The sequence below is a fragment of the Falco biarmicus genome, chromosome 5 (genome assembly GCF_023638135.1).
Source record: "Falco biarmicus isolate bFalBia1 chromosome 5, bFalBia1.pri, whole genome shotgun sequence".
Classification (NCBI taxonomy): Eukaryota; Metazoa; Chordata; class Aves; order Falconiformes; family Falconidae; genus Falco; species Falco biarmicus.
The window spans coordinates 53,747,665-53,774,077 of NC_079292.1; the positions used below are offsets into that span (position 1 = coordinate 53,747,665).

The 26,413-nt window shown below is 35.7% G+C and overlaps 1 protein-coding gene across 2 annotated transcripts in view; it reads right to left on the reverse strand.

Moving 5' to 3' along the window:
• Window positions 1-2,685: 2,685 nt before the first annotated feature.
• The window catches only part of PTPRQ (protein tyrosine phosphatase receptor type Q), a 141,854-nt gene continuing 118,126 nt past the window's right edge, over window positions 2,686-26,413 (reverse strand). The window contains exons 54-63 of one of the 2 annotated variants that reach the window (XM_056342104.1): window positions 21,722-21,748; window positions 20,941-21,022; window positions 15,998-16,088; window positions 14,546-14,622; window positions 11,932-12,066; window positions 11,694-11,819; window positions 9,363-9,511; window positions 7,417-7,552; window positions 3,615-3,738; window positions 2,686-3,329 (exon numbers count right to left, since the gene is read on the reverse strand). In XM_056342104.1, the coding sequence (XP_056198079.1) occupies window positions 3,292-3,329; window positions 3,615-3,738; window positions 7,417-7,552; window positions 9,363-9,511; window positions 11,694-11,819; window positions 11,932-12,066; window positions 14,546-14,622; window positions 15,998-16,088; window positions 20,941-21,022; window positions 21,722-21,748 (985 nt within the window). In that variant the 3' untranslated portion in view covers window positions 2,686-3,291. The remainder of the gene's footprint in view (window positions 3,330-3,614; window positions 3,739-7,416; window positions 7,553-9,362; window positions 9,512-11,693; window positions 11,820-11,931; window positions 12,067-14,545; window positions 14,623-15,997; window positions 16,089-20,940; window positions 21,023-21,721; window positions 21,749-26,413) is intronic. The other variant, XM_056342105.1, reaches the window with a different exon arrangement.

The window sequence follows — 26,413 nt, forward strand, 5'->3', positions numbered from 1 at the left end:
ATTAATTCATTGTCTTTGCTGCTTTGTCTTAGTACTTCTGCATTTGAGCAGACTTCATATTGCAGCAGTACACAGGTGGTATTACACAGATTAATACACATTCTTTCACATAATTTTATGAAATTAAATTACTGAATTGCTCCATATATGCAGTAAAAGTTTGAATGCATAATTATTTTTATCAACACCTTTAACAGTATAAGAAAGTGCTTTAAATTCAACATGAATATGATATTCTGCTGTCTATTACTTCTGTAAAATAGAACAGATCAGTTTTTAAAGGCACTGGCAGTAGCCTCTTCTAATGATAAGCAACAGAACTGGCTATAAATATATATAAAGACTGTAGAATTTCTATAGAAATATATTTCTATATAAAGACTGTAGAATTTCTATAGAAATTCCTCAAGTAATTTAATACAGTATGACCTAATTTCAATACACTTGTAATCATCCTATAGAATTAGCGTATTCTCCAATTTTATTCATTCATTGATAGAGTACACTCTTGCCATATTAGTAGTGCCAAGAATCTGTAGAAAATTGAGTGGTGACCTTAAAAATGAAAATGGTGTGCTGCTTTATATATTCATATATATTCTTAAAATATCAATTGGACAAATTCTGCTTGCCTCCAGCTCTCCAGCTGTGTCAGTAACACCACCATAGGTGTCATTGCATATGGGAAGTAGGGCTGGAGGACAAGGGACTATGTGGAAATTCTTTCATGACTGAACAGAGAGGTCTGGGGGATCTCCTGTTACACAGATGCTGCCCTATCCCTGTACATTACTGGCAGGCACATGAGGAGGTCAGTGAACTCTGCTGTATTTATACTAAAAACCAGTTCTTGGAGAAAATCGCTTGGAGAAACTCCTTTACCTGACCATGCATCTTATAAGTTGTGGCCAGTTTATGCTGAATGTTGGCTTTTGCCCTAAAGACAATACAAAATGTGTCAAGGTAGCATGTATCAGATTGCATTCATCAAATTGTACAATAATTACTTTTCAATTTTTCACTTTGCCTCTACAGAAGAGAGTCACATTTTCTAGTATCTTGCTAAGTTGTCAGACAAGCGTGCTGCTGAATGTAGTGTCTGACCACCAGCAGGTTCCCTAAAGGAGGATGTAGGAATCTTCATTGTTTAGTATTTTGTAAAATAGAAAACACTTTAGCACCTTCAGAAATCTGGAGTTCATCTGTAAGTTGTATAAGGCTTCTTAGCTTTTTCCTCCAATTGAAAAAAGAATGACACACATCCAGATATTCCACCATGGTGGATATAAGATTATACAAGATTATGACTCCATAATGTCAATTTATTACAGTGCTCTGTGTACTGCTACCAAGTGCAAACACAAATCATGAAAAACATCTGTAAGTCCCTATAAGCAATTTGTCAGAATACTTTAAAGTACATGTATAATAAATGAAGAACACATGTTTCATAGGAACCAAATGAAACTAGAGCTGTACCGAATGCTTTGCCAGAGACTTGAACAGCTGTGGACATCACCTCTCTCCCTCTCTCCAGCTTTAAAAGGCATTGTTTTCTTTTTAGCTTGACAGGTGATGTTTACAATACTGTCAGTCTTCTTGAAAGATCGCCCAGAATATCTCTGTAGACCATTTTCATCTCCTTAAATGCTGTCTTTTGATTTTCATTTTAGGTATTTGGCACTTTCTGCTAAATTACAAAGGCTCCTCACTGCACCATCCTTGCCAGCTTCTAAAAAGACATCAAACACCTACCATCATTTACTTACGGAAAAGTATCAGGTTACATACTGTGTAGTATTTTCTGTCTGGTAGCTACAGTTAAGAGATGGAAAGTTTTGTTCATTTACTACTCTGTTCAGAGTGTGTGCACACAAACACACCCCCACGCATACCTCTTTCAAGGTTCTAACGAGGTTTATCTGACTTCCCTGAGCTCGATGCCCCAGCAAGGCTATGGATTTCTTCTGTCTAAACAGAATATAAAAGGGCAAATCCAAAGCCTTTTTGCTATTATGTTTTGTATCTCAGATTAAGGTAACAGCTTCAGTATTCAGAATTTCTGTACACAGAGAAAAAACTTAGTAATCAACCCTTTTCCCAATAATACCAATTGAATACTGTCACTTCCACATAAAACCAGGGCACACAGTTTAGTTACCTCTCTAGTCTTCCTACCCTATCAATTTTTGCTTTGCTTCTCAGATGAGAGCTTCCTGCTTCTCATTCCTGTTTAAGATATATTTCCAGTAATGATAACCAGTGGGAGTAGAAGAGGTCTTCTTTTATTAAATCTCCAAATATTAGTTCTCATACTTTTCAGTGTCTACAGGGATTTGCCAAAGCCGGGGAAGGAGCAACAACTTTTTTACTTGACAACTTTATGTTATAAAATACATTGTTTCTAAATTTTGAGCAACCTTTCAAAATTCTGAAGTGTTATATTTAAGAAATTTGAATCAATTATAAACATTCTATGATGCAAGTCAATCTAACATGCATTAAATATAAAATAAATTTATAATTTTACTTTTTTTTATCTGCTTGAAAAAGTAGCAGGAATGTAAAATACTTTCCTCAGCACTGAACATATGCAATCACTACTGTATATTTTAAAAAACAATCCGCTGATTATAAGATAACTTAAATAGCCCCAAGTGTCCCTGAAGAGCTACTGTGTGCTGTGTAAAAGCTGAATAATCCTCCCTATGTCAGAAGGTGACTCTTCAGCTGTTCAGGATCACGAGCTGATATGCTACCACTCATAAAAAAAGATTCAAAACACAAGAACATACAGTTAGGTAAAGATCACTGTACTGGTATTGGAATTAATCTGCAAGAACTGACAACAGTGAAACCAATCTAGCAAGAATGATTCAAGGAACTGTAGCTTTTACTTAAAACCAAAACACAAAGAACACAGCAAATTCACACCAAAATAAGTTCAGTGGGAATATGAAAGTTTTACATCATATTTGGCTCAGTTTTCTTCTTTTACAAAGATAACTGGAAGAAAGGAATATGTTCAAACACACTTTCTATTTAAATACATACTGAATGCAGTATTCATGTAACACCAGAAATGCGGTCTGTGCAAAAAGTACTCCAAATCATTATTGCTTGGTGATCTGAATAAAACACTTTAACATATTTATAAAGGCACATTGATAGAAGAAAAGATGTTTCAGTCATCTTGTGTTTTTTTAATTGTCAAAATAGGGGAATTCACTTTGGCCCCTGTGCTTAGAAAAATATGACTTTGACTTTAGTTTCAATATTTAGTTTTAGTATTTACATGGTAGTTTCTTCCCATTCGAGCTCCACATCACCTACAAAAGAAATAGATACATTACATTAATCTACCTTGTAAACAAAAAGTCACTAATGTCAGCTAACTGTTTTGGCTGAATTTAGAAGATCTTGTGGGAAAAAACGTGGAAAGCTTAAGCAATGACTATTAGTATGAGGGAAACTAAAGAACAGCAAAATGCTAGAAATTTATACTTCTGAAGCCAAAAAAGGCATGTCAAATTTTTTTTTTCTGCTTCCTAGTCTGGACAAGTCAAGGCACCTGCTATGAAAAAATAATTCTGAGAGAATCTATATTTTGTTACCTTCCATGGCATCCAGGGAGTCCATCTTTTGCAGCGCTGAATAATTTACAAAACATATGGGCTGACTACTTCCCTTGCTTGTCAACAGATCCAATACACACTGATGCAAAAATATATATTGTGCCTGTAAGATGTGAATTTAAAGAGGTTTGGTTAGAAGAAATGTACTTCTAACACCAAAAAACTTAGGATTTTTGTATAACATCTAGATGTTCTCAAAGTAACTGCAGTTGAACTCAGTTAAAGTTAACTTAGCAATCTCAATACTTCAATGACCATATCATATATGCCTGATTTGATTTCATACATTATGAGGCATAATGTGTTAAAGTTTGTCAAAACATGTTAATCCTCATGTCCAGTAAGAGATATGAAATTAGAGTAATCATAACTGAGACTAATAGGCTGTTCCACGATTTTCTGTAAAGGTTTGTTCTGTTAAAAGATGTTGATTATTTTTTGCCACTAGATTCGGACTGGAGAAACTGAACCACACAAATGTAACATTCAGATAAGAAAATTTTCCTCTTTCCAGCATAGAGAAAACCAGCAGGGTGCACTCAAATGCAAAAGTTCAAGTAAATCTAAATCTAGGAGTTCTAGGAGCATGCACCATTAGTAAAAGTAAAACCCCCACATTATTTTTAGTGATACTTCTTGGACTGTAGCATCATTTTTAACAGACTATAATGTAAAGCATGAGCAACTAAAGTTAATTTGACACTTTCAAGGGCATAAAGTAACTCTGGGTAATGATTGCTGACAAGAGAAAAACAAAATAAGGCAATGTAAGAATAAAGCAAAGAATGAAATAAACTAATGAAAACATAGAAAGAAAATAAATGGATTGTTATCTTCACACAAGAGAAGCCCTATGTATGTAGATGCAGAAAATGAGCCAGATCACAGTTCAGAATGGAAGAGACCTCTTGAGACCACCTAGTGTAACCCCCAACTGCTTAAGCTGGTTCAGCTAAAGCATGTTGTTGAGTACCTTGTCCAGTATCTCCACAGACAGAGATAACTCCCTTGACTTTTGCACAGGTAAATAAATTAGTGTCATTTTTCTGCTAAGTAATTGCTATTTTGTTACTGAACTGCCATCAATTTTCAAATCAAATGTCTCAGATTTATAAGATAAATTTGCTTACGTGGATATGTTTTAGGGTCACAGCTCCAGAGCCGTGGGTAATTAAAGCAGACTTTCACAGGCCCCTGAAGTACACAGTACCATTATGCTTTTGAATAGCTTGCTTACTGAAGCAATAGCACGACATTACTTCAAACTAGCCTTTGCACTTGACTTGGCAAGGTGGTAAACTTCTAACAGATTCACCAGACAAATATGAATTTCTAGAATGAAGGTCTTAAGTTTCAGTGGAATTTAGATTGGTTATTCCAGTTCAGAAGGAAGACTCTGAAAGCTCCGTGATCTCTTGCATTCATACAATACATATGATTCACACAGCTACTTGTGAGCATGTAGCAATGAAAATCTTTCTGGGTTTGCCAGGGAAGAGTGAAGCAGGATACTTGGTAAACATACACGTGACAAGTTATTTTTCCAGTTAGAATTAATGACATTCTTAATTATTTGAAAGTCTTTTTATGATTGGAAGTGGGAGAAAGAATAAAATAGTTTACTTAAGATTAGGTTATGCACTTTACATGTAGTCCAAGGGCAGGCCTTGTTAATGTACAGGCCACCAGGCAGAGTACCAGGATATTGAAATCATATCTACGTTATGGAATTAAACAGTGTCTGGGTAGATTGCCAGCCAGTGGAACTTGATCATCCAAACTACTTCAAACTGCTTGGATAGTCCCTACATAGTTTTAATCCACATGAACCAGCGCTACCCCAAATACTTTCCAGGTGTGTTCCAGGAGTCACTGCAGACTATGGGTCGTTCCCTATAGAGAGCTTGTGAAGGAGCGTAACTGCAGAGGTGTTTAATTGCGCAGATGTGGGCCATTCTGTGCCCATTGGCACAGTAACAGAGAGCGACTCTATTGGCAAAAGGAAAACCACTTTGAAGCTATAAGCAAGCAAAAACCAGGTCTGAGAGCAACCAGTTTTTAATTTTACTCATAGGTCTTACAGTTTGACCAAGGGATCTCTAAACTGACTTTTGGGAAGGAATTGCTTCTCTCTTTGTATCTTCTGTGCTGATCACATAAAATCTCTATCATAGACAATTAAACAGTGTTTTATAACAGAACTGTCAGAATAGCTTGATTACTGAATCTGCCATAAAACTTTACAAGATTCAGTTCCCTTTGGGCAAATTTTGTTGCTGATCTGTCTTTTGTAGTCTTGCAAAAATGATCTAGAAATGGCATGGGCAGAGAACAACCTGTCTCAGGATTTTGCAGCTAGCCTTTAGATCAATACTTAACTTTTTTGGATATCAGAACTATAGGGCTATCATCTTCTACTGCATTTTGGTGCATTTTTCGCTACTCTCTGCCAAAATATGCAAATGAAGAGGTACACAAAAATGATGCGCATTTTTACAATGTACACTGATCTTATCAAATGTCTCACTGTTTTAAGATTTTATTTTGGGAGTGCTCCCATTAAATTGTCTTCCAGCCTTTGCCTTATTTTCAGATGATTCTTCAAAAGTGTAAAGCAACAACCAAAAGAAGTATTCCCAGAACTCAATCTTCACAGCAGAGTCCTGGCAATTGTTTAGCTCCATCAAGACTGGAAAAGGAAAAATTGAAAGCAACTGGTAATTGGACAGCACCTTATAAGAAACAGCATGATAAGGTATCACCACAAGGTCTCACAAAATCTTCTGAAGTGCAGCTGCTGAAAAGTGGTTAACTGTTTTTTGCATATTCTGACACACTTTTCATATATTCTGACACGATATAGATCAGCAGAATTGTATTCCTAACGGAACAAGTCTTCTTACATTAACATAATTTTAAATCCATCAGTCACGTGGAAGTTCATCCTGAAACTGCTCATCCATACTGAGATGTTGGTAAGTCATGCTGTAGACTCAAAGACTTCAGGCAGCAGCCTTGAGCTAGATCTGGCCTGCAAGAGGCTTATACCAGATGCCTCATGCAAATACAGGTGGATTTCCGTTCCACTGAGCGTTTAGGATAATTTTTGAATTCGGCTATTACTCCTTTACATATATACAGATCTCCAGATACAGCAGAGGTCTTTCTTACCAGCAAGTCATCACTTATTTATATGTATACCCAACAAGTCTGCAAAAAATGCACTTTTTTAAACCCAAACCCCACCACTGCCTTGATTTTAGAAACTCTGAAGTCTGTGCTTCATTCTATCCATATGTGTTATTTTATATGAAGCAATCTAAAAAGAATCAAGAAATCATTAATGAGGTCAAAGGTAAATTAATATTTAAAAGTTTGGAGGACTATGCTACATATACATACTCAAAAAATGCAGTTAAGTAGTAAATAAAGTCAAATTAAGCAGTGTATAAGCAAATCTATTTTTTATTTAACAACTGTTCATCCCCCAAAACTTGAAATTAACTTTCTCAAAGTCTGAGAAATTATGTTAGGTTCTAAAAATGAAATATGTCAGCACTCTTTTCAGCACTTGTCAGGACTGCTGGCCAAATATAGTTAAACAGATACAAACTATAGGTTCTTGAAATATACATGCTTGAAATCCAAACAGAAGCAGGATTTGGTAGAAAATGTATTAGACAACTAATTGTTATGAGCTTTCTATCCTTCTTTTGTAGGAGATCAGATGACTAACTTTTCAACAACAGGAAAACAGAATAGATAAATATAAAAATCTTACCAGATTCTGTACCATACACATTCTTTCACTTCTTAACTCAGCTACAAGTCCATAGATATCCACAAAATCGTGGTCATTTATATGTTGGGTTAAATGGTCAAGTGCAATATAAACACCTGTTCTTCCAACACCAGCACTGCAAATATAATAAACAAGATAAAATAAAGGGTTTATGTTCATTTTTGTAAGTATAAAATATTTTATTAGAATAGTCTTGTTAAATTCAGTTTATTGTGAAAAAAAACCTTCAGAAAAAATTAATTAATTTTTAGTATTTACTTGTGTGTGTGTGTGTGTGCATGTCCTTGCTGAATGAGGGATCAAGTGAAATCTGAATTTGAGCCTTGTTATGACTTTGATTTTATGAGGGGTTGCATCATACCAACGAGATATAAGTAAAGCAAATCTATATAAGTGGAAAAATGGTCCTACAGCTTTTCTGTGAATTTTCTAGAGCTCCCTAATTCAAAGAAAATAATATCACCAGATTTTGTGAAATCACACTTGGATTCTGTGATGCTTTTGGTATTTGAGACAAAATAACATGGGATCTAGCAAAATATTTTAAAAAATACTTTTAAGAGGAGGATGAGTGTGCAATACACACTAGTACCTAGTGTTATTTTATTTAAAGGTTTGAGAGCGAACAGGATTTTCTCAAAGTCACTATCAGGCATCTCTGCAATTGTGTAATAAACACAAGGTATATCACTGCAGATAATCAGGAAATGTAAAGCAAAACTCTCTTGAACCTGCAAGATCAAATGAGCAGAAGGTAACAAATGAGTTTTACTGGATATGAGAGCACATAATGCTACTTTATAACCATCAGGAATTTGAGCACAGGTGGAGTATCTGGCCCGTGCTAGACCCTTTATGTATCTGTGTTGTGAAAAACGGATAGGATTCATTGCAGAGGGGCCCCAGGGAACATAAACGTCCTCAAAACACGAAGACCATATAGTTCTCTCCTGTAATAGTCTCTCTGGCCCCTGCAATATATGGAAATGTCAAGCTGTCAATGCCAACAATATCAAATAAAATGAGGCTTTATCACCCATAGTGGGTGGCACCTGCAGGATACTGAGGACAAATAAAAAGAGCTCCCATGCATGATAAACCGGACAGCTACGGAAAAGATCTGTGGCACCAAACCCACCTTTTCCTTCCACACATTTCCAGACTCACACCGAGTGAGAATGAGTCAAAGAATCCATTGCAGACCTCTGAGTTCAGATCGCTATTTTGGAGTGTGCCCACTCATCCAGTGGGAACACTGACCTGCATATAAAATGCAGACACACTCACCACTTCCCTGAAGACTTAGCTGTCTCCACACACTTACTCTTTAAAATAGCAGTTTAAGGCTGTTGAGTATGGAATCAATGGGAACTATGACAGCTGACCACCTCTAACCACCAGATCATTTATTTAAGAGCCTAAATATAGATTTTAGCTGTTTATAGGCACCTGAGCTTGAAATCTGGTATATGCAAACCCTTGTTCCTATTTTTCCTTCCTTGTGGCTCCCAGTTTCTTCCTCTTGACATGTGACATGTACATTTTAAGTACAATTTTTAATATTTATTTCTTAGGAAGAGCTATAATTATAATAGAAGTAAAGAAAACCAACATGTCAGTTGCTGTTTCTCTTTTTACAATAAAAAGGAAAATTGAGATAAATCCAGCAGTACCTTACGGTAATGGTTGAAGTAACTGTTTCACTGACATTACCTCACTGGGATTTCCATGAATGGAAGAACAGACACACTTTGGCATTTTACCTCCTAGAAAGGACTAAGAACTGCTAGAGAAACCTTCATTGCTGTCCATACTAGAACCATACCTGTACACTCAGTTTTCATTTTCTTCTGGCAACTTCCCTAAGCATTAATATACACTTGAAATTCTAAGATACTAAATGGTTATTTGGTGAATATGCTTACCTGCAGTGAACCACCATTGGTGTATTATCATGTGCTCGACTTGCACGGATAAGTTTTACAAAATGGATAATTGGTGCAGTGGTTTCGGGGACTCCATGTTCTGGCCAAGAAGTAAAGTTACACTGCCGCACCATCATGCAGTCTCCATGCTGAAAAACATAAAATAAGGTAGTTTTGCAGAACAAATGTGACAGAAGATCCAGTAAGCTAAATATAAACTTCTCAGCAATTTCGTGTAAAAAAGAAAGTCAGAATAGCATAATAAGATGTACTTGTATCAAGGGACAATTCAATGTGCACAGACCTTACAGCAGTTTTTTGAGAGATGGCATCGAGTCCATCTTTCAGGAAGTATTCATGATTTCAGCAGTCACTCTCCATTTGACTTCAGTCACTACATCAATGTAATTTGTAGATTACAGGTTGAAGTTTCTACAGCTTGTTTCTAAGTTTAGTGAATCGGGATGACAAATTTATTTAGAAAAAAGCAACCATTAGACTGATCGAATGGAGTGAAGGCAAACACATATGTTGGTAAAGACGGATGTATTTTCTAAGTGTTTGATGCCATCTCAATCAGAGCAGCAGCAATAATAAAGAAAAGAGCAGTTATGATCTGATATCTAAATTAAGTATGAAGGACGTAAGAATAAAAGCACAGGATCATGCCAAAGGCCTGTCTAGACCATTATCTTCTTTCCAACAGTAGACAAGGAAAAATCTTAGGGAAAATGGAAATTATAAAACATGACAACAATGTATCTATAGTTCCACAGAAAATGATTTCCATTCATCATAGTTTGTGACCTGTGAACTGTCTCAGTCAGAAATGGTATCTTGAAATTTAAATAGTACTTGTCAGAATTTTCTTCTACTAATTTATCTGGATTTGATGAAGCTCTGTAAGTTTTTAGCATTGATAGTATCTTGCAGCAAGGAGTAAAACAGTTCAATCAACTGTTGTGTAATGAACCAGTTTCTTTTTAATTTATTTTGAACTAACCACTTGCTGCAGGAAACACTGAACAACTGTGCACAATTATATGTAGCAACTACTTTTTGTCTGTATTTTTCAAATTGATCAATGTCAAAACAAAAGAGAAATTACTTTGGATGCAATATGGCAATAATTGTGAATGGTCTGCCTCACATATACTTTTTACCTTCACTAGAAGATCATCAAGAATCCACCCATTTGTGAATGGAAGATTAAGTACAATCTTAAAGCCAGCAACATGGCACATTTAATGACATGCTTATCAAGGACATAACTTCTTGTGCAGGGTAGTACAGCTATAGTAAATGAATCACTTAGACAATGCAGGTTATGCTTTATTTTCTTCCAGCCTCACCCTGGTTAACACCAGTGACTTTGCATTTTGCTGGCAAGCATTTTTACTCTAAATAGTCCCTTTTCCAGTCTTGTTTATGTCTTATTTCAACTGAAAATAGTTTCTATTCTCTCAGTCATTTTAAAATGCTCAATTTCCCTGTATTATGTGCACAATACATCTTTATGGGGTGACCATTGAGACAATCCCCTAACTGCTGTTTTTTTCATCATGTGTGCATGCCACAGGATGGCAATACATCTATTGGATAGCTGAGTTCTGGTCCCAGGATCTGGCTGCGCTACATACAACACAGGTCAATGTTGGGAGTGCAAAAGAAGGCTGACTTAATCTTGGGTTATTACGTCCAGATTGCTTTCTGAGCCTACTTGCTTGTCTGACTTAACACTGTGTGTGAATTTTTCCAAAGAGTGGACACTATAGCTGTGGATCATGACAAGGATGAACATCTATGCTATACCCCCCACCTCGCTTCCCACCAGAAAGAGTGGGAGTAATACTGATGATTCTCATTTATATTGGGTGAATCTCCTGGGGGTGGAGGCCATTACGGCTGGTGGTACAATGCAAAACAGCTGCACTGCACCAGAGAATCTTGCCCTTTAATCTGAGAGGGATACATTCAAAGGGATTTGTCTGATCACAGAATGGTTAGGATTACTCCTTTCTAGAAGAGACAACTGAGGTGTCCAAATAGAAACTTCACCTCCCACCAAACCAGAGGTTCAGTAACCTTGATAGGCCCTTCATAGCATGTCAGACAAGTAACTGAGCTTTTTGTAACAGAAATTGGAGAAAATTCTCAGGAAACAAAACCCAGGAATGAAAACAAAATGCAGGAAAACAAGGCAGTACAGTGCACATGCATTAAAAGATTAAAAGAAGAATACTGAGGGGTAGTTGGGTGACATGGAGCACATCTGATGTTCTTTGAGGTGCTGGATGGGTTTTATTCTATCAGACTCCAGTTCTGGCTTACCCTTTCAATTTTTAGATCTCTGATGGTCCAGTCTATTTGAATATCTTCCATCAATTTAGTAATCACTATATCCCCAAACACAGTCACTGGTTTGTTATCTTCTGGCCAGTACTGATGACATCTTATCTGCAGGCAGATGATTACTAATTAACAATGATCATATTATAATCTTGACAGAAACTACATACAGAATTTCCAGTTATATCAAATACTGTTAATTGGCACACTGGTAACTTACCCGTCCCTTTTCAAAACATTGTGTAAGCATCACAAGTGTTTTTGCTCTCGTCTCCCACACCATCCTCCAGAAATCACCCACTGTTCCTGGTAATGGTCCCTGAGTTGCAATAAACTCATTTGGACATAAATAACCCTAAGAAAAAAGAAAATATTTAATACATAATGGTTGGCAAGGAAAAAAAAAAAGAGTTTGCATGTGACTCATAGTTGTGCTTGTAGCTATCACGTATAAGGCTAAAACTTTGTCAGACATACTAAATGACTTGGCATAGGCCTGGCTAATGATTGCACGGCAGATGGCCTTGGAAACCTAAGGAAGTAATGGCATTTGTTCCACTGTATAGATCAGTTATGAACCAATGCTCTAATAAAGTTTGGGAAATGTCATTCTAATAGCAATGCATTTATCAGAGAAATTACAGGGACATCAGGTCAGTAGTTCCCTTTTAAAAATATCTAAGCCTTCATAGGAGCCTTACTGCAGATCCAGCCAGAGGCCACCAAGAACTATGTTAGGAGGTGGCCAACAAAGTAGAATTACATAGTGCTAAGGAGCAGGGGAGCCAGGAAAACAACTAAGGAGCAATCTGAGAGCTAGTGCAAGATACATACCACACTGATGACCTTGTCCTTCCAGTGATCATCAGGGATCTGCTGTAACTTAGGGATGGAGCTTACTCAAACAAATGATCTCTGATAAAAGTTTTAAAGAAACCTACTGTAGGGGTTGCCTTTTGTTTTAATGTTGGCTTCAGCTGTTTAGTTCATTTATAAATTGTTGTAAAACCTGGGGAGAAGGAGGTTTGTTGAAAAAAATCTGTGTAAATGCTATCAGTGCATCATGGATCTGTTTCCCCAAAGAAACTAAGTGTACCCTAAAGGAATTCTCATGTACTATAGAAAGTCTAAAATAACAATAGCAATAATAGCAATACATTTATGCTGTAGAGCTAGAAGTCTATAATATCACAGAGTTCTGCTTATTGCCTAAAACAACTTACACAGTGGTTTATAGCACCACTGAAGCTCCTTGTTGGAATTATAGCCCTATAATTCACAGCTGCCTCTTACTTACTCCATCTATAATATACAGAACAGGTGGCAGTGAGAAACTATGTTAATCCTTCCTAGTTTAAGAGTGAGGTGAGAAACTATAATTCAGGGATGCAAACCTTGCAGTATGGTTACTGACTTTTTCTTGTTCAACCAATGAAAATAAAAGTAGCAGCCAAGTTCCCATTTGTTAAAACCATATACAAGATCTCTTTCCCTCTTTTTACGTGTATGCATATGTATACACACCTAGATAAATAGGTATGTAAATACACACATGCACATCTTGTATATTTACAGCTATATGCATTTATATAATTACACATCCACAAATATGGAAAGTGAGAGCATATAAAGAGCAAAGCTTTAGCCCTGAGAAAAGGTAACATTACAGTTATCTATTCACTGATGAACAGTGGTGACCTAAAGTGAGATGCCTGTATGCAGTAAAGAGATGCAGAATCTTAGCAGGGAACACTCCCTGCAGCTGGCTTTTGCTGCAGCTTTTTGGACGCTGCTCTTAGTGTTCCCTGCCTAAGCCTTGGCATGTCAGTTAGTGACAGGAAGGGTAAAGACTAGGCCATGCTCCAAGCTGTCTGGTCTCCTTCTTGGTGGCTCTGTGTACAGTCCCGGTGTCAAGTAACAACGTGGCATGGCTCTTCCTATCTGCTAAATGTCAGAACTAGGACATTCTATATAAAGGGAATAAATAGCTTTTGCTAATGAGAGAGGAAGATGCTGTCAGCTCTCTTGCTTATTCTCTGTGAATGTCTCTTAGTTACCTGGGAATAACTATTTTTACTTGCCATTTTTTCATCTTTTTAGACTACAGTCTGCATGTCTTGCTATGTGTTTGAATAGTGCTTAGTGCAAATGAAGTCTTGACCTCATGTTAGACAACCAGCCACTGCTACAACAAATTAAATGCACAGTTATAAGTCAAACTTTGAGCTTCAATGGAAAAAAATGAGATAAAAATATAAATGAAGGATTTACAGAGAACACAACTAGAAAATGGAAGGTCCAGGAAGAAAGCTGAAGATGAGAAATACAATACCAGTTACTTCTTCAAGAAGCTTATTTGTATTTTCTTCCATCATAACTTTCACAAAATAATAAAAAAACAAAATCCTGCTCACCAAAATTATTAGCTATCTCTATGAAACTTTTCAGTTCAGTTATCTTTACATTATCCTGTTCATATACAATAGCTCCAGCTCCTGAACTGAGACCAAATAACACCCATCCAAACAACTGACATTGGTAGGAGTTTCGCTGTTGTCTTTAATGATAATAGTATGAGAATATTTATAGAAAGTAATTTGCTGGACACAGTTTTGATTATTACTGAAAATCACTGCTTAGCAATGAAAATGGGATAAATTATATTTTTAACCAGTCATGTTCAATGCCACAGGAGTCACTCAAACAATGCCATGGCAAGAGTAGTTGTAGTGAATGAAAGAAAAATTAGAATCTTGTTCTTCTTTCAAGTTATTTTTTGACTCTCTTTTGCCAGAAAACAAATATAGTAAAAATGTGAGTGACTTTCTACTTACAGACACGTAGCTGGCATTAATGTAGTCAGATCCAGGAATACCAGCATCAGGCATCAGCTTTACTCTGTTGTTATTATCTATCATAGAAATACAGTCTAGTTAAATAAAAGATTTGTTTAAAAAACATAGAAACATGTAACAAGTCTTCCTGGAGTGCTAAAAAAAATAAAAAATACTGTTATTGTTGCTAATCTAACCATACTTGACATAGTAGAACATTAATTACAAAGGGAATGTAACCAATTTCCATTACTGTGGTCATCCTTTACTGTTCCAGACTTATTTTAATATAATACTTTTTAATTAAAATGGTGAATGTGCCAAATCCTCCAATTTGGTGTACATACAGAAGGATCCTCTGCCTAATGATAGCTGGTGTGCTTTATGCCATGCTGTTCTAGCACAGACAACTTCCATGTGAACAGACAGCTGGGTCTCTGTCCTATATATTGTACCCAGGTCACAGATTTGAGCCAGTTCCTCACACTTACATACTTTAACTTCTTTTACATAAGGTAAGTTCATTATTCCAGGAAAAAAAAATATATATTGAGGGTTTCTAATTTGGGCCCATGGTATGTATGCAGAAATGACAAAACCCAGGAAAGATGTCATATGACAATAACTAAATGCTGAAACCAAACATTCCAAATTTTGATGTTTGCCTCCCAATGTAGTGGAAAAAAAAAAGTTAAAAATTTATGAAATTTATCTGTTTATATGTCATGAATATAAATTTTTAGTGACTAACTTAGAGTATGTCTTGAACAAGGCAGTAGATAGCAGGAACAGCTGCTCTGAAAAGTTAATAGCACAGAATGTAGCATTATTAACCAAGGAATGCCATGCTCCCCATCTCACATCACAGCTAATGCCTAAAATAATAATGACATTTCTTGTCTTATTAACTGAAAAATGAAGCAGTGTTGAGTACAGAGAGACAGACTCCTGTCTCCTGTGATAAAATCTAGCCTTGGCTTATAAGTTATCATACAGTCACTCTGATCTTCTGTGGAAACTTTGCAGCACATGTACACATATCCACAAGAAAGCATACCCAGGATCCTGAGGTAGCTGAATGCACAAACATGTGGATTTTTTATGTTTAAAAAAATTACTTCTCACTGAAGGGGAGAAAAAAGAGGAAGAATGTTAAAGAGTTTGCTACATGGCTTGAATTACAAAGCTAAGAAACTATAGAGGCTACAGTTTCTTGCACCTGCATATTAAAGCTTGTGAGAGCAAGTTGAAAGCTACTTGCAAATAAAACTGTCTTTAAAAAAACACAATGAAAAGACAGATTACTTGACAGAAAATTATTTCATAATGTGGACATGATTGTATTGCCATTTCAAAGGCAGATCAAACAAAAATACGGTTGCATTTCAAATACATGCTGCACTATCGAAGGCAGAGAGCAAAACGGAGGAGTTGATCAGTAAGCACACATACATGGCTTTATGTTTGGGAAACGATTCTTAGACCTGTTCCAAGGCAGATCAGCATCAGTTGAAGCAAGGTCTTCAAGAAACTTGGGAAGTTCCTGTAGAGGAATAAATGTTTGTTGGCAAACCTTTGCATTTCACTTTCAGTGAATATAAAACCCAACACAGCCATCCAGCAAGAGGAATTCCTTAGTTCTGCAGGAAAGTGCATTTCTAAGAACAGTTGGAAGCATTACACAGCATTCCACCTCACTGCCCAACCCCAGTTACACCGCAACATTTAATGCACCACTGCAGACAATGCTGTCAAGTTGAACAATTAAAGCTTACGTGCACTTTCACCTTTGCAAGTCTGGATAAATTCAGCCTATCACCTTTTGTCGTTCTTTTCTGTTTTTTCATGGAGTCACACACTTGGTTACCATGTGCTACTGACTCAGCCTTACTCTTGAATAATGCCTTTTCCCGACTCCTGGGGCTTGAGAACTGATGAGAATTTAATTAAGTTGAGACAACTGGCAATTAGCTATTGTTCACAGGACTGTTTGTGAAAGGGGTGGGAAGAGTTATTTTGGGTTGTACTGTAGTTTCATAACTGGTCATTAATTCTATTACAGAAGGGCAGAGATGGATAAATCATTTATATTGAGGAACTTATTTGATGGGGGTGTTTGTGTACATAAATAGGTATAATTTCCAAAGCTGAGTAGAAGAGCGAAGACGACTTCATAACTTGTTAATGAAAAAAACATATTAATATGATGATCTCATAGTGGTGATAAAGAGAACAGAAGTCTCAGAAAAGCCAGAATTTAGCCAGAATTTCCAAGTTAGTAACTGCATTAACTGTAATAGGTTTTCCCTTTGTTTAACAAATGTTATATGGAAGTCTATTTCAACATCTGGCTAAGATAAAGACGAAGAGATCTACCTATTGCTTTGAATGAGTACAATAAAAAATTTTGCCGCTAGTGCTGAGTAATCCCTTCAAATTTGTCTTTTAGTATTAACAGTTAGGCACTACATGGGCTACTTCCAAAAGTGGAGCAGATAGCCCTGCTATCAGATTCAATGTTAATTATTTTCAAGTGCTCTTTTGCCCAGGTATTTGAGACAGTTTGTTTTCTATAAATAAAATGTAATGGACAACTATTAGCAAATAAATAAATAAATGAAAGAGGTAACAAAAAATGGAAAAAACAGGAGTGTTTTTTATTCTAGCATTTTTCTTTGTTAATTCAAATATTTTGTCAGCCTTATTTGATGGGTTCAAATACTAAGAATAATTTGATATAAACATTAGCAAAATGGGATCATTAAAAAAACCACGTAATAAACCAAATCAGTAATTCCTTTAATCTGATATCCTATTTTGTACATTGGACAATGTCTGGCATATAAAGGAGAGCTCAAAACACTTGAATTGTATTACATGCAATATTATCTCATAAGAATTTTTTTTCTTTCACCATCTGACAAAAATCCTATGGCCTGAAGCACGAGGCCTACTTCATTTCTATAATTATATCCTCAATAATATAACTGCAGGTGCTTCTGAATAGAAGGGGAAAGAGGTTTTCATGATAAAAGCAAGAGTTTCAGGCAAGGGACCTGACTTCTTTTCCTGGTTCTGACACATTTCCTTGGGGAAAGAATTAGGGGAAGAATGGCAGAGAACAACTAGATGCTCATCTCCCTTTGAAAATTAACAAGGGACTAGATCCCATACATGCTCTTCAAAATCTCTCTAAATATCTATGCTTCCTAAGGATGAAAAGCCTATGATTATGCCCCTTCTAAAAAGAAAGTTTCTGACTTAAAATCACCTTATAAAGAATGGCTGACTTTACATTTATATCCATATGTTAAAGAATTAAAAAACATAGTTAACAGACATGAATTAAATATGAAACTAAATGAACTGTAACATACTCTAGAAAAGTATCTTTAAAGGCACCCATTATTTCAAAATCTTGTCTTTGAAGCAACCTCTACCGTACTCAAGGTACATTTCTTTTACCTATTCTGTTGCCTCTGCCTTTTGCCTCAATAATCCCTTAGAGAAGTAAAGTCCCAATTCTATAACTGAACCTACAGAAAGATCCCCATTCTCAGACACAGTAGAGTGACTTCTGTGCTTTCCTCTCAGGATTTCTAAGAACAGTAAAAGACAGCTAAGCGTTGAGAAGTTAAAATTCCTTTCATTCAGAAAGCTGAAAGTCTCCCACAAAACGTCTGTCATTGAATTTTGCGTGAAGGAAGAACATACATGAAATGCCTATGGCATTTTGCAAGTCTTGTGGGCCATGGGACCATATATCATGTGCATGTCATGTGAACTTTAATTTGCCTCATTTGCCTCACTCCTCTGAGTCTTAACTTACCAGCTGACTAGTATAAAAGTAGCACTGTTGTACAGTACTTCGTAATAGAGAGGAAACAGAGAAGCAGATTATGTTATTTTTGTAGTGATGCTTCCATATCTGAATGAGTGCTCAAAAGCCTTGTACCAATTATCTGCATCAGTATGGATTTCAGTCTAAATGATTATTTTCAGAATTGGAGAAAGACTATTTGGATTCCCAAATTCAACAACAGTTTGTCACAGAAACCATATCTCTTTGCAGACTTACAAAACTTTGAAATAATTTGCACTTTGTTTGCTGTAGTACTTTTATGGTACAGTGATGATATTTGGAGGTATTTCACTTTTTTATTCATGAACGGAACTTATCATAAACCACTTATACAAATATTTCTGTTTCAGTAATTTGCCAGTTACTAGGAAAACTTGGTTTCCCAAAGATGCTGAGAGATATCATCTGGAAAGCTGGAAGTTTGAATATCAGCTACATGGAGCCCACCATCAGTTACCATCATAACTGCCCAACATCAGTTATTGTTTCTTTAAACTACTTTACCTACCAAAACATATCTTGGAATTGTCCAGGAAGACTGCTAGCAGAAACAGTCCAAATTCAAGGCAGGGAATATACTAGCAGTTTATGAGTGTAAATTATCATGTTCCTCATGTCCTTTTCCTGGTATGCTTGAATTTACTAGTACAGAGACAGCCAGAGAGCCCAAGCAAGCTCAGCACCATGCTTTTAGTTATGTACTTCAGATATAATGGCCCACGGGTTTATATCTTGAGCTCATCTCGCCTACACACGTTGTAGGAGCCCCGAGTCATCTATGTGAAACTAAAATGATGAATGTGGATGGGAACAATGCTGGTCACTAGGTCTGCTTGCTTGTTGTGTGCATTGCCTATTTCTGTGCATTGTCATTTCTGATGTAATTTCAAGCACATTGTCAATCCCATTATTCATCTGATAAGACAGGTGCTACAGATGCTATAGACATATTCTCCATCAGGGACTGGACCTACCCTGCAATTCTTCCTGCCCTTGGACAAGTCATATGGGAAGGTAAGATATCACTACACTCTGAAACATGGGAGTTGAAGCTCAGAGAAAAAAATTAAAAAATGGAATCCCAAATTACAAATAAAAAGCTGTAGATTGTAAATGGACTAAATAATTTAGTTGGAAGAGGCCTCAGCTACTTGTATTCTCTTAACTTGAAATGGATTGCCAAGATTTTGATTTGATAAAGCACGATTGTTTAAGTTTTAACACTTAGCCAATGCTGTAAGACTTACCCAATGTGGGTAACACCTAAAGAAAGTAATACTAGACACTTTCCAGTGATAAACGTTAATATGTGAAAATGTTATTGCTAGTAAAACTTTTCATCTGTTCAGTCATGCACAATATAATAATAATCACTCTTGTTCAAGTGAAATAGCACTTCTGCTCTTGGAAAAAAAGGTTCTTACTTTATTGCTCAGAGAATTTTATGGTGCTTTTTATTATTACATCCAGACCAATTTTACCTAAGGAGCATAACAAAAAATCTGTAGGAAATACCATTAATCTTTTCACACTTTTTTTAGTTTTCCCTCAGAGACTGAAATTTTATAATCTAACAGAAGAAAAGCCAATTGTTGAGTCTTCATTTTTGTTAATCCAACTGGTAAGCAATTTGTGGTAAATCTATAAATCCAAAACAATACCGTCACTGGAGAATGACAAATTATTTTTGTGAGGGCAAATGACTGTATGTGTTACAAATGATGATAATGATGCTGAAATAACAAAAAGAGAAGATATTGCTGAGAAAAAAAACCATGATAGCCATAAAAATATTACCTAATGAAAACTGAGAAAAAATTGAGATTTAAATTTGAAAATATATATGCATTATATTATATGCAATGTATATTTTGAAAGCTGGTCTCTTTTCAGAAAGACAGACAGGCTTGCTGTGTTCAACTACTCACATAAGGAGATGGAAGACATTCACATGGAAGCTATTCTCAAGAGCATGGGAAGTATGACCTATTATTTGTAGAGGAACAAAAAGCAAAGTACCATGCCCAAACTTTTTACCTTCTGCACTGAAGCCTATGAAAGAAAAATATTTCTGAGTTCTGTAACAGTATGACTGGGGCCTTAACATTTCACAGAATAAATGTCAGCTGTGTTTTTGGGGTCATCATCGTTCAGGAAAACATACTTATTTAAAGCAATTAAATATATCTGTATATATGTTAGAAAACTTTCTGAATAAACTGTTCTCAGGTAAACTACATGTGCATCACTACATATGTAGAAGCACAAATATTATGGTGTTCTTGCAAAGACTGGAATCTAAAGAAAATCATCTTTTGCTGACAGTTAGGTGAATAATTCTGATCAGGTTGCAGTGTAGACTGCAGAATCCAAATCAGTGTAATATTACTTTCTAAACAATCAACGTGGTAATTGGGTATTGATTATCAAGGCCAGAGTCCTTCACGGCCTTGCCTGCTTAAAATGGACATGAAATGTGACACATGAAACGACTGAAGGTCTTGCGATGTTGTGACAACTGCTAGCAACATACCGAAAATTCTTCCTGAAACTTTAGGTTGTTGTTTGTGCAAAGCTCTTCAACATGTTGTAAGAAGGATTTCTTGCTTATTGGCCTGAAAGTAGTAACAGAAAAATTAGAAGACTATAGTGAAATTATTTGTCATTCTTTTTATTCTTATTTAACTACAGTTTATTAATAAACAATGTTTTTCAGTTCAGTAGAAACTGATACTTATCAGCAGAAAATTAGAAATTGCTACTTATAGGCAGAAAATTATTAATCGCTTACAGCATGCTTATTTGATTTGGTTTTATTCCCTTAAAATAGAAGCATTTTCTCCCCTTGTTGTTCCCCTCATCAAATTTTTAATGTTGGTAGTATGTTAACAGTACTGTAAGAGCGGGATTGTTTTTATAGGTAACAGCATTCCAAGATGAGGTTTTGACATTAATGGAAATTTGTAAAGTTATCATTGCATTCTAAAGTACATAATACTTCTTTGTCACACAGAAAACATTTTATACATTGCAAGGTTTTAGACATATAAAATATTGCAGTGACCTCATTCTCATAATGACATGGTTTTTAAACCCTGAGGAGTTTAAATATCCCTGTATTACTTGCCAAGCTAAAACACAGACATGCAGGCTTCACCCTAGAGAGAGAGAAAGCATTTCTCCAGTTACCATGCAATTAGTCATGCTTTTATGATTTATACGCAGCTTGGAGTTTTCTTCTAATAAACATAGAGGAGGGAACCACACATTAGGACTCACTTATGACCACAACATACAAGCTTTAATCAACTTACTTGATGGATTTTCTATAACTAAGTAACCTGCAACAGAGATTTTTGTTAAATGTAGCAAGCTGAGAGTTAGCCAATATTGTACATTTTGATAGATTTTAGATTAAATACTGAAGTAACTAAAGAACTAGATTTATTTCTCTTATGGATTCAAACATTATTATATGTCAGATATCTTGGGTGATTGTCTTTCTTAGTTTTTGTCTCAGGTATTGGCAGATACGGACATGGTAGTTACAGTTTCTATCATTCTTTTCAGATCCTTTTACAGTGGTCTGGGCTCATATGGTGCAGGGAAGTCCATACTTCCAGCACACCATTTCATATACATTGACAGGCTTAATTTTACAGTGTGTACTCAATATTGTTCTTCTAAGGACCATTTCAGAGCATAAATACTGAATACTGACTGAATACAGACACCTATTTCTGAGTAGTCACACTAGATTACTTTTATAATCAATGAAGAGAAATAGGTGTGATTTCATCTCATTTGAAGCAGATACCTCAAATAAGTTGCAGATGAATCATGCTGTTGGTGTGCCTCTACAGAAACCAAACAGCTATGTTTGGAGAAGATTTAAAAAATGAGTGCCTGTTTTCATGCTCAGTTTTATACATTCACTGCTCTTTCTGGTGCATGATGATTTTAAAAACTGTGCTACATATTAGATCTTTAATTTGGTCCCACAGCAGGTTTCATGAAGATATTACATGAGCATCTATACTCAGGGGACTTTCAGAAGGCCTTGGAACTTGGTCATTATTATCACCATCTCTGAACCCATTTCAAGAATGTCTCAGCATTATGGACTTAGAAGCCAAACTTTGGGCACTCAGACTGACAAAGCTTGTCTAAAAGACTAAGCCAAAAAGTTTGAAGTAATACAGTTTAAAAGATAATTTGCCCCTTCAAAAAACCTCTAAGTATAGCTTTTATGTGTCCGTCTCTCCAAAAATCATACATTCTCACATACAAATATTAAAAAAACTATTCTATAATACAAATACAAATGTCTACTGTTGCCATAAATTTAGTAGAAAAGACAAGTTGCTTTAAGAATATTTTGGGTTATGAAGTTATTCTTAAATATTCAAATTTTAAATTAGATAATAAAATGAGATTATTACAAATGTTTAATCATTTATTATTGAACATCAGAGAAGTTAATTTCAAAGCTACTAAAGATGCCTTTGTGGTTCATAGTTTGTTATGACAGTTCTCTTCAAACAAAGCAAACTGGCTATGAAAGCCTTGGGTCAGTCTCACTGGAGTGAAAAGAAGTGTAAGAATTCACAGAAGGCAGCTCAAACTCAAAGTTCTTACTAGGACAACTGAAGGAGAGCTTTAGAATGAAAAAAGAAGGCGTTAAGATGACAAAGCATGCAACTCTATTCAGAATGCTTAGACTTCTAGTTAGTGTTTATTATATTACTTATGTTGTTTGCATTAGGTGGCAGATGAAACTACCTTCTAGTAATAATGGCAACATTATAGAACTAAAGTTTCCTGAAGAAAAAATATTCTTAATAGCTGTGCCAATGTATTGCGTACAAATACATTTGTCTTTGAGCAGAAAGTAATCATTTTTTAGGACTTTTTTTCAGGAGAAAATTATAACCAGTCTCTGCAAAGAAATTACATTTGTTTTTCCTTTGAATTCACTAATCTTCACCATAGAACAACAGGACAAAAGTCATGTCCCAGCTGACATCCCAGTAATTTTTTTGAATACTGTTGGCTTTATTCCTCTTGAATTGATATCACTTAGGGGCTTAGTGCACCCAATTTGCAGTAAGCAAATGCAATTTGGTCATTAGGGTATAAAAATTACATCTATTCTGTACATAAGCAACCTGGGTATGCCATTTAGTGCTTCAGTGCTGAAGGTACACGGATCCAACAGCAAAGCATCATAGGAGACAAGCAGCAACATTAACACCACCTTACTCAACAATATTTCCTTTTTTTACTTTCACTCAAGGCAGGGAAGTAAAGCACTGAAATAGCTCAGGAAATGAGCAAAACAGCGTTACATATGTTGATTTCTAGTTAATTTTTAATATTAATAACAGGTGATTTTTTAAAGGCATAATCATATATTCTCTTTCACAAGCAGTAAACATTTTTAAAGAAGGCACCTACAGATTGACACTTCAACCTACCTGTGGGCATTTAAGTGAAGAACTTGATTTTTAGAACTACTGAACTCTCACACTTCTGTTGGTAGCAAGTGCACAATGTAGTGGCCTGGCAGCTTGGAAAATAATATGGTTTAATTTAAATGCTTATATGAGAATTAATGTCTACCTTGAAGACTGTGGCAAAGACGCTGGCTTTGTTGTGTAAGAATTTTCAGAAGGGATGAATTTTGTACGCTCACTAAAGACTTACAGCTATGTATAGTTTCAGCATCCTCGAGCTTCAAAAACTAATGTTTTTTCCAAGTCTCTTGACTTGGAGTATGTAATAATAATCTTACAGTGTTTCATCAAATACTTGTCTACCTGTAATCTTGTTCTCCACATTTCCCAGTTTTTTCTATAAAACATAAGAATATATATATCACTACATCTTGATAAGCACAATTTAGAATCAAACCATGAAACTGCAAATTTCCCTATTTCAGCTGCAGAATTCCAGATTCCCACTTGTCTGACTTTGAAACTAGGAAAGAAAAACATTCTCTAAGATAAAGAATGCTTTATTGCCTTAAATCTGATTTTCTTTTAAAACAGTGTATTGTTTCATGTGTGGGATTTTTTTGAAGTCTATCAAAAATCTGAATCCCACTCAGATTACTCATGATAGAGCTAGAAAGAAGCCATTTATTTGTGTTGGCAGTGGTAACTGAAGACTGTATTGTCACACAGACTCGGCTTTCTCCCTGGGTCAATCATCTGAAATCCACAGGGCATTAAAACTTTGTGCACATAAAAAACAACAGAAATGAGTATGTAGGCAAAAGGCTTAACTCATAAGCACCATTGACACTTCCTAGGACCAACAGAGGAACTAATTTTTAGCAAGTTAATTGAAAGCAATATGGAGCTTAACCCTTCTTAAATATTAAAGGCCTAAAGAAAGAGAACACATGGTCATTTCTTCCATTGTACCAGGATATGTACATTCATAAACTTTGTACTCCTGGGATACTAAGCTCAGGAAGCCTGTTTTTGACAGTTCATTACAAAAGGGAAACTTGTGAAGAAAAAGGCAAGGCAGGAGCCATGCCTACTCCCATTCAAAGAAAGAAAAAACAGATGGTCTACAGAAAGTAATGTATGTGCAAAGTGTTACCTCAAATATAGACACCTACTGAATGCACAACATAGAGGAAAGGTGAGATCAGAAAATAATTTTAAATATGATACTTTTACATAAAAATTTCTAATTGCCTGTTATTTGTAAGGGTTACAGTGTCTGTAATTCAGGAATATTTCTTCTGAATCTGTGAATTTGTTTGAAAATCTGTCTCGCATAGAACAAAACAAAAGCCTCAAAGCATCCACCACAAGGTGCAACTTATCCTGGAAAGATTTTAAGAAACAAGGACCTATATGGCTTTATCCTTTCTGCAGGAACCACTGCAAGGTAGAGTACCAGAGCAGTTGTCTCCTAGGTAATGCACCTGGAACAGGGAAGTTACTTGTCTCTTGCCAAACCTGGTGTACCCTGAAAATTTAGTGACAGAATTTATTCACAGAAGATGAATGTCTGTTTTGAAAAGTGACTTTCCAAACCCTATGGACATGTTATAAAAAGTAAGTAATGAGAGCCCCCAGTGTAAGTATATTCAATGTGCCTTATGAACCAATGTTTAATCCAGTTTAGACTGATGGTCTACCTATGTTTTAAACAAGGGTTGGTTTTTTTCTGTTATTGTCTGACTCATACCACCTCCACCATCATGGAGATCAATGTATGTCCCAACCATTCAAACCTAGCATTTGGCTTCATAAAGCAGGTCTCATTTTCCACTGAACTTAGAAGGACTTAATGCCTTGCATCGTCTCTGAAACTACATCACATTAATTAATTGCCTAACAAAGACTTGCTGAGAGATGGTGTATACATACTAGCTAGTATTAGTAGTTGTCAGACACTGAAGCTTTGCAAGTAGTTTTTTTACTGATGACGGTCATGTTAAGAAAAAATACTACTAGGAACTGGGATTTGCCATGCATTTCCCAAGTTGAAAAAAATGTTGACTCCAAAAAAATTTCAAAATTGGCAAAGTTGGATGCTTGGCACTTTTAATTTTGATGTTTTTTCTACTTAAATTGACTTGTAATTCAAAATAATTAATATTTAAAAAGTTACAAAAATGTGTGAAATAATTTTTTTTTATTAACCTTTACTGAACAATTGCTGAGTTTTGCTTCAATACTTCTCAAGCTGTTGAATTTTTGATCTGCTAAGACTGATAAAAAATATTTCTAGTCGTATTCTTACAGAACAGAAAAACCTTTTTGCACTTCCTTTTATTTCTCATGTGATACCAGCTGCCCAAATTTTCTGAGAATATGACCCAAGATCATAGGCCACAATCCACTAAGTATGAGAGAATGTCTGAAGAGACAATGTATGAGAGACAGTCAAGAAGGATTTCATGGAGAAGGTTAGAGTATCTTGATTCTGTGGATGAACTGTGTCAGATGCAAGTCCATGCCTTTACTGATTTATAGTAGCTA